The sequence below is a fragment of the Mixophyes fleayi genome, chromosome 6 (assembly GCF_038048845.1).
Source record: "Mixophyes fleayi isolate aMixFle1 chromosome 6, aMixFle1.hap1, whole genome shotgun sequence".
Lineage (NCBI taxonomy): Eukaryota > Metazoa > Chordata > Amphibia > Anura > Limnodynastidae > Mixophyes > Mixophyes fleayi.
The window spans coordinates 33,364,081-33,373,135 of NC_134407.1; the positions used below are offsets into that span (position 1 = coordinate 33,364,081).

General features: G+C 39.7%; 1 protein-coding gene across 1 annotated transcript; it reads right to left on the bottom strand.

Moving 5' to 3' along the window:
- Nucleotides 1–589: 589 nt before the first annotated feature.
- INA (internexin neuronal intermediate filament protein alpha) lies at nt 590–8,755 on the bottom strand. Its single transcript, XM_075216222.1, has 3 exons — nt 7,575–8,755; nt 4,250–4,374; nt 590–1,927 (listed from the first exon to the last, which is right to left on the bottom strand). The coding sequence occupies exons 1-3, from the start codon at nt 8,622–8,624 to the stop codon at nt 1,642–1,644; spliced, it is 1,461 nt and encodes a 486-aa protein (XP_075072323.1). The 5' UTR covers nt 8,625–8,755; the 3' UTR covers nt 590–1,641.
- Nucleotides 8,756–9,055: the final 300 nt, after the last annotated feature.

A 9,055-nucleotide genomic window follows, 5' to 3' on the forward strand; every position in this document is an offset into this window, starting at 1 on the left:
AGAATTGTGTATAATATTAGCTGAACCCCCCCCCCCCCCCCGCCGTATAAAAAAGCAATACATACATAATATGCACTGTGCACGACCCGTATATAGGAGGACAATACTTACTCTGAGCAATGCTGTCACGCTGCATCAGATCGGCGCGCCAAATCGCTGCAAACTTTATTACAAATTAAGTGAATATGTCACACATATAAAAGCCATTAAGAGGCAAGAAAAAATATTTGGTAATATTTCCAGTGACCAAAGGGGGGCATCAGCTTTCTACAGGATCCGTCTCTATACTGTACTATGCTTTGTTGTCAGATAACCTATGATTATTTATTAGTGATTTTGGTTAGTTACTTGCAACCTATGTTATCATGTCACATATATCTAGTACTTATTTTATAAGTAGCACGTCTCACTGAGATGACTTTATTTATTATTATAGAGTAGAATTATCCTTTATAATATATTTCCTGTGAATTTGGATATATATTTCATTCATCAGCAGTGCAAGTTTTCCAGTAAGGGAAACCTCATTAACCCCCCCCCCCCCCCTCCATCGCTCCGCCAATCCCAATGAGAAAGGAGACAACATATGTTGATATCATGACATTTATTTGTTTCCCTTGTCTGCAGGTGTTAGAGTGATGTTACTTTCAGTTCTATAGAATCATCATTGATTTCAACATTTCAACATTTCAGGGTACGACTATTGAAATTGTCCCAAATAATCCCATTAACTTGTGGGCACAAAGGCAAACCCACAACATACCTAAACTCCGTACTTGGAGGAATGTTACTTGTAGTAAGGCATTTTAAAACACATTTCAGAATCTTAACCTAGGCACATCTTTATGTAGAAATGTAGCTTTTTCTATGGCACATCCCAATGTCATCTCTGAAATAGCATTTAGAAAATCTGATTGTGTCAATTTCCTTTTTTGGTGTACATTGCTGTCTGATGCCAACTTCTAAATCAAGTCAAGGCTTCTCTTCTAACACATGTGTGAGTGCAGTGCTACTGTATCTCTTTAAGTGAAAAGACCTAGCCTGACTTGTCTTTGTGCACATTTTATCTAGGTGTACACGCTTGTTACAATACTATATGTGTTTGATTGTAGGCTAAACCATTCTAAATTCCTACGAATTCTAACGTGCTTTAAGTGAAGATAGTCCCCATGTCACCAATAGTATCTGATACTAGATTTTGTAACAGTGCTTCCGAATGTCCTAGAAACTAAGTGCAACTTGTAAGACTGTATTCTATCTTAAGTAGTATGAAAGAGTGATGTGCTTTTATTGATGAGTGGCTATAACAATACACGATGGAATGGTCGACTCTTCCTTTCTAGAACAGTGTATATCTCAAGCCTCACCAATGCATCATGATTCCTTCTGGTAATGGATCTTTCAACTAGGGATCATCTACAGTAGGCTGAGCTCACCCGTTGCTCTCAAGTGTTGTGAAACTGACAGGACATTCTAGAGTTTATATCAGAATTAGGTATTTCTTCTGATATCCAACATGAACACATCTCCCTAGAACACGTTTGTGACCATCTATGAAACTAGCATTTATTGTGTAATTCTAAGAGTGAATGGATCTATGTCAAAGTGAACATTCTATTTAATTTGTAAAGATCTAGTTGTTTAAGGTTTACTGTCGCCTCCCGCATTCTGCTCTGGCTTATCTATTATTTTGGTTGACACAACGGTTTCTTCGATGATCTCCTCATAGGTCTCCGCTTTGTGAGTAGGCTTTTTAGGAGTTACTTTGGCGCCGGCGTCGGCTTCATCTTTCTTCATGGAGGTGGCGGCAGGTGTGATCTTGGATGAAGAACTGTGGACTCGCGACTGATAAGAATAACTCTGATGTGGGTTTGGAGGCATAATGCTTATTCCAGTGAACCTGGTCTCCTCACCCTCCAGCAATTTCCTGGAAAAATATGGAAAGCAATAAATAACAGTTATATTTAAAAATACATATTGACACTTATTAGTCTTGTTGTAATGCTAATTAGTTGTCATTTGAAAGTAATTGTCCCCTCTCTTTTCTTTTCTTACATTGTTGTTTTCTAAATCTTTTGTCTTCTATTTTTATTTTTCCTAACCAAACCTACTTCCTCCTCTCTTACTCTTACCTCCCCCCTTCAGGGGCGTTGAGAGGTGGAGCAGGTACAAAGTACTAGGGCCCTGGCGTGCCTGGGGGCAATGAACTGCCTTTTAAGTAAGAGATGTCACCAACCTAATGTGGCTCTGCCCCCTATGGTGGCTATGGAAGGTGCCCCAAGAACTGCTATACCGGGGCCCCAAAATTTATCTTGGTACACCCCCTTTTCCTCCCATCTATGCCAACAGAAAGTAAGCTACTCACCCCCACTGGCACCTGTAACCAATGCTTCTACAGCCTAGAGATATATGATGGTAAATGCTGCTCAGTGATCAGACAGAGTTGTGTCTCTAGCACGTCACACTGGCCTGGAGACCCTGACCAAGGTGAGTGGAGACAGAGCTGCCCAGATTGTCCTTTAATATGCAGCCCCTCTCCATCTCTAGGTGAGCGGGGGGGGGGAGGGGCGGGGTATTTTCATTTCTAGAACATTTCTTACTAAAGCCTAAAGACTTAAATTTTAATTGCAATTGAAAATGGCATTATTGTTGGGGTACTATACTTAGGGACAGATGCAATGTCATGTGCCGCCGGACATGACCTCACACATTGTCGCTTAATACGATAAGGAATCTCTGCTCATTTTGCGTTGAACACATTGGGCCTGAGTCATTTAGGCAGCGCATACTGGGCGCATTGTGCGTTTCATTGAAACCACGCGTAAATCGGCTCTGCGTACTCCCGTTGTCAACAAGGAACGGATCTCAAAATACGTGTGTAGGTTTACTCTGCTCTACTAGACCAGATACTGCAGGATACGTACAATACCTATGTGGAATATAACATTTTAAAAGAACATACACAAAAAAAAAGTAATATATTAAGCTATTAATGTTACCTGTCAATAACATAGTCTTTCATGATTGTAACTGGAATCTATATTATAAATGTCTAGTGGCGTGTGTTCATCTGTCTGTGTGTGGAAAAAATAAAACCAAGCTGCAGCGCCACCTGCTGGGCAGAGTTATACACTGACCTACTAAATTCTTAGTGTGTGTGGAAAAAAAAAATTCAGAAAGGGCTGAAATTTGGTATACTAAGATGTTTTTAATTTGTTAATTTAATTTGTTAATTGTTGAAAGTGTTTATAAAGATTTAAAAAATATATATATATATTTCTTGAAGAAGAAGTGACAGTTGGGAGTGGTTGGTGGTTGCCGGGGGTGACAGTGGGGAGTGGTTGGTGGTTGAGGTCTGGGCTATGGCCCAAATGCATGACCAGAACCTTTTTAACACCTTAAGTAGCTTGATTTGACTAGAATGCATGAGTATCATGCACGGGTTAACTTGTATGTGTATATATATATATATATATATATATATATATTTCTTTCCTTGGAAAAACTTTTGTTATGCTGCCCTTCAGGTCTACTGTACATAAAATATGTGTTTACAGTTGCTTCTGGTTGCAAACACAAGTTTTCACATACATACTCAGCACTAGTATTTGGAACTTAAACTAGCCCCCCCTTATTTGGAGCAAGAGAACCAGCGTACTTCTGTGTGCGCCTGAGTTTGACTTGGATGTGGCTGCACAGGAACGACCTTACTGTATATTACCTCATGAATCCGCCCATTCCCCACCCGATATACTCCTGTGAATCAGAGGTTGTAGTAAGTGTCGTTTGCGCTCACAGCTGCCTTGGACGTGGCTGCGTTCTATTGGTATCATCCGGTTCTGAGCACATGTAGTGTGATTTTTCTGAACAATACGCACAAAACCGTCAGATACGCTGCTTAATGATTCAGCCCATTGCGTTGAATTTTATGTTGAATTTTATCTCCCCCTTAGTGTAACATACGGAAAATTATATTTCTATAATTTGAGCGTACCGGTCCTAATGATTACAATCAATCAGAAAAAACATGATTACCTCAATATTCACTATTATCAAAAATAATAAAACATCTATACTGTAGGCCTTAAATCTTTATTTAGTCAAACGCCCCCTTTACCCCGATCTTATCATGTACAATATATTTCACACATCTAAATATTGTGTGATAAATAGAATAATATTTTTTCTGTGCTGACATTGTTGAAAATGCTGAGTAAATATTTGCATTGGAAACATATTGTATAATTACCGATATGCCGCAATCTCAATGTCCAGGGCCATCTTGACATTGAGCAGATCCTGATACTCTCGCAGATGGCGGGCCATCTCACCCTTGGTGCTCCTCAGCTCGTTCTCCAGCTGACTGATCGTATCCTATAATTAACAAGATAGACTGATTCTTGTATCCGCTGGGCAAAGCTACTGGTGCAGTTATGAATATTATAGTCTCACCATTGTGAATATTCATTTTATTAAAATAACTGATTCTGTTTCAATAGTAAAAGGTCTCTAGTGTTTCCAGTCTCTAATATTTCCACAATTTTATATAGGAAAGCAAATGTTCTATGCATTAATTTATACATTTTGTAATTCCAGTGATCTGATTGGCTGCAGGTTGTTCTGTAACCACCCACTTTATAACAGGACTTCCCAGAGGAGCCTCACTAAGTACATAACAATCTGGTTCTCGTTTTTGAATTGTAGGAAAATGCAGAGAAAAACATATTTGTTATGTAGAAATGCACCATTTGCCCACAGTGCTATACATTGGAGCACATGCTCATTCTACCTTTGATGCTCCTCTGTAAAACTTTTACAACATTTAATAGACTTGTGGTCTATTACAGACTTTTGGATTTCGCCAAAATTAAAACATTTCCTTTTTTTCTCCTGAAGTGCTGCCCTTTGCACACTGATCTTTGTCTTACATATCTCATGAGGGTAACTTTATTTCAAGTTTTACAAATGTATATTTAGTTAGTTATATAACCAACTCTCCTGGAATGTCCGGGAGACTCTGGAATTCCGGGTAGGTCTCCCGGAGTCCCGGGAGAGTAGGTCAACCTCCTGCACTTGCCAACTTCCTAGTGAAGTGGGCAGAATTAGAGTCTCAATGACGCGATTCTTAGGTAATGTTGGCCCCATCCTCTGCATCATTACGTCGCAGGATGGGGCCCAAAATGAGGTGATTAGCTAAGCCCTGCCTTGAAAAAGTAGGCAAGTATGTTATATAGTTATACTTTTAAGTACATAGGTTTATGTGCACATAATAATGTACTGTTATAAAAAGTGTGGTGGCACATATGGGATATCATTGATGGTAGCAGGTTAGTCAGTTCACCACTACTTCTGCATGGGTGTAAGACCTGTCTTTGTACACAATGGAAAAGGCTCTGCAGACACCTGATATAACGAGAATGCTCACATATATGCACACTCTGCCTCCCATTAAAATATTGTGTCGTGCACGACAATATCTCATTATGTATGTGTGTGCAGAATCAGGCACATTATTATAGCATGGATCCACTCAATCTACCCATGTCCGACCAGCTCCTCTCATCATAAGGATGCCAATCTGCCCTATATTATTTAAATCACAATTAATAATCAGATGCAATTGTGAATAAATAGTTGTGTGACCTCACAAGACAAAAAGAAATTACTATTCTCCCTTGTCTCACATTTTTTTGTTGTTCATTAATTATCATCCCTGTCTCTGCTCTGGTAAATGTCATGCTCTTGACCCAAAGGCTTCCATTTAAATGGTATTTCCTAGACATCTGTGAACCACAAATAGAGTGGTTTATTTGCATACAGTCCCTACGGAGTGACTTAAAACACTCCCTAACAATGGCTCATAGCTGTGTTGCTGGAGGATTTTTCTCTGTATTTTTTCCATTGTGGATAATTCCACCCTTTCAAGCACCTGCTGTGAAGCTAGAGACCGACTTTGCAACTTAATTTGTTTGAGAGGCATGTTCTGGTATCAGTAGCTGATGGGGAGTCTGGTCCTCTGTTGCTATTTGGAGGCTCCTGGGGTACCTCTTGGTAAGTTAGCTCTCAATTTAAAAACACATGAATGTATGACCCAGTATATAGGGACTCTCATTGTTTAGAGTTAGGACCACCCTATTGACAGAAGTGCCGTGAAGTGGCAGGTGGCTTATCATGCATTTACAAATGTGTGTGTAACTGAGACTTCTGCATTTCTATGTAGAAGTAGACTATCAGCTCTATTGCTGGTTCATAGCAGTGTTGCTGGAGGATTTTCCTCTGCATTCACTCCATTAAATGATGTACCAGTGCTTCTACAGATCATCAGTATATGTACAGCACTGATTTCAATTTTGGATCATCACATTTTCCTATAGCTCCTAAAATCTTATGCAGCAATGAACTAGATGCCCCTACCTACATATGGCTATTAAAGTTATAATAAGTGGACCCAATGCTCATCTCTCAATCAGTCACAATTCAAAGTGATCTTTTTTTTCCACCTTCTTAATAGAAATAATCAGCTTGAAAATTAGAATACATGTTTAAGTATAAAGAAAGATGTTGCAATTGTCTGCAGCGTAAATATGATCATAACTATTTGTTTTAATGAATCATTTAGTCAAATTCAATATTCATTTTATCTCTCTGCTTACATCATAAGCTGTGTGTGTTTATATTTGAACATAAAGGTATTAAAAATATATACATTTCATCTTAAGCTGTTTAGTATTCACCAATTATGATGGGTGGATGGTTATGATGGAAGATTGTATATTGCACTAAAAACATTTTATGCACTGCAAAAATAGGATTGAGCAAATATATGTGCTGTAAAAAAGCATTTTATTCTGGAGTAAGTGAAACCACAATGCTAGATCTAAATTACAATTCTCCTTTAAAAAAAATAAAGTATGATAGGGTCATACTTAGAGCTCATGATTTTAATAACCTATGACAGTAATCCGTGCTCCCTGCTTCCTCTAGTTTGTGTCTTTTGGATACATCCCCTGATACCTCTATGAAGTGTCTTTGTTAGACTGGAGATTGCCACTCCCTAACCCCCCTCCCTTCCTCCAGATGATCTTTAATTCTCAGTGTACCACAAAGCACCTAATTTAATCTGTTACATAAGTAGATATAATGTATTACATTCATGTTCCATAATTGTAAGTCACCGTGTGCAAGCAAAAGGTTGCAATTTCAATATTTGTGCTACACCTATGTTGCTGTATTTTTGAAATCTAAATTGTTACAGAGTTGGTGTACAATAATATCTAATAATTATTCCGTTATATGTTTAAGAGCCAAATATGTAGGAATGAATTTTAGCCAATGAATGCACCGCCCTACAAACACTGTCTACATTATTGATATGAAAAATATTATAAAATATGTGTATTTTATATTTGAAATAGGGTTGTTATTGTGCATGAGAGCTTCCACATAATGTAACGTGTAATAGTTGGTTAGTTTATATTTATTGTGTACTACAGAGGGCTGTTCAGCACCATGGATAGAGACCGGCATCTCAGTGAGCTAAGGTTATGGGTATTAATGGGAAATGTGAGATTTACCTGCAGACCAGTAGCCTCTTCTATATGTCTCTCCTCCATCTCCTGGATCTGCCTTTCCAGAGACTCACTGGTACCACGAAGACTTTCGATCTCAATTGTTTTGGACTGAAGCTGTCTCCTATAATCGTTGATCTCCTCCCTGCTAGCTCTGATAACTTCGGAGCTGCGAGACGCCTGCTCACTCAGATTGGCATATTTCGACTTGTACCATTCATCAGCAGATTGCAGGTTTTTCGCAGCTAGATTCTCGTACTGAGAGCGGATCTCTTTCAGAGCTGAGGTCAGGTCAGGCTTAGCCATCTCCATCTCCACCGAGACCTGGGAGGCTTGAATCATAGCCATCAACTCGGTTACTTCTTCTTCGTGAACTTTCCTCAGAAAATTGACTTCATCTAACAGAGATTCCACCTTCTTCTCCAGGTCCAAGCGAGTCAAGGTGGCATCATCTACATCTTTCTTGTGCGCTTTTAAAGCATATTCTGTTTCTTCTCTCATCCTTATCTCATCTTCATATTTCGCCTTCAGTTTATGAAAATCATCTTCTAAGCTGTCCCTTTCGATGATGAGCTGGGATTTCTCTGCGTTCATGTCCTCCAGTTGAGACCGAAGATCTTTAATCTCATGCTGGTAGAGCTCTCCCAGCCTGGAGGGCTCAGACTGCCTTTGCCTTAAGGCTACAAGCTCCGTCTCCAACACCTTGTTCTGTTGCTCCAGGTTGTGGACTTTCTCAATGAACATTGCAAAACGGTCATTGAGACCTTGGAGTTGTTCCTTTTCATTTGTGCGGATGATTTTGAACTCATTGTTCACGACTGTTGCTTGTGTCAGGTCTAAGTTTTCTCCGGAAAAATATCCACCTGGACGGGCAGACCTCCTATAAGAGGACCCAGAGGAAACATTGCTTCGGGACAGTGACTGGGACCTAAGACCACCAGAAATTGTTGTCCTGGACGAAGAACTGCTCACCCCAAGGCGACTGGTTGACCTGGGAGAGTCACCGAAAATCTTCCTGTATGAAGAGGAAAGGTAATGATCTGAGCCAAAACTCATCTTGGAGAGAGGATGAGGGAGGGACAGCTGCGACCTAGCTTTTATACTGTGAGGCACGATCAATAGCTGTGGGAAAATGCATTAGCTTTGGTTACCAGGCAATGGGATTTAACCACTACTTTGCTGGAAAGCTGCAATTTTCTTATATGCTGGAATTGTTTTTGCCAGATGAAGATATTCCTCAGCAGTTGACTATGGTGTTAACTTAAAACTACACAGATGGAACTGTCCATTTTGCCGCAGTGCTGATGTCAGAGATACAGATTAATTCCCAAGGCTCCCCCTGTGCTTGTCACCGGGGCTCTCCCACCTGCCTCTTGTACCCTGTGTTACTCTTTAGCTCAGTGGTGTTTGGAGAATCCAGCATAAAACAATGTACTTCTGTAAGTAAAGCACATCACAGAGAAATAATCATGGATCACAATGTTACA

Bases quoted from the DNA above. Each gene is read 5' to 3' on its own strand.
- INA (XM_075216222.1), bottom strand. From the start codon at position 8,624: ATGAGTTTTGGCTCAGATCATTACCTTTCCTCTTCATACAGGAAGATT. The intron at 4,375-7,574 runs GTAAATCTCACA...TGTTAATTATAG, and splicing joins AAGAGGCTACTGGTCTGCAG to GATACGATCAGTCAGCTGGA. The intron at 1,928-4,249 runs GTAATTATACAA...ATATTTTTCCAG, and splicing joins ATTGAGATTGCGGCATATCG to GAAATTGCTGGAGGGTGAGG.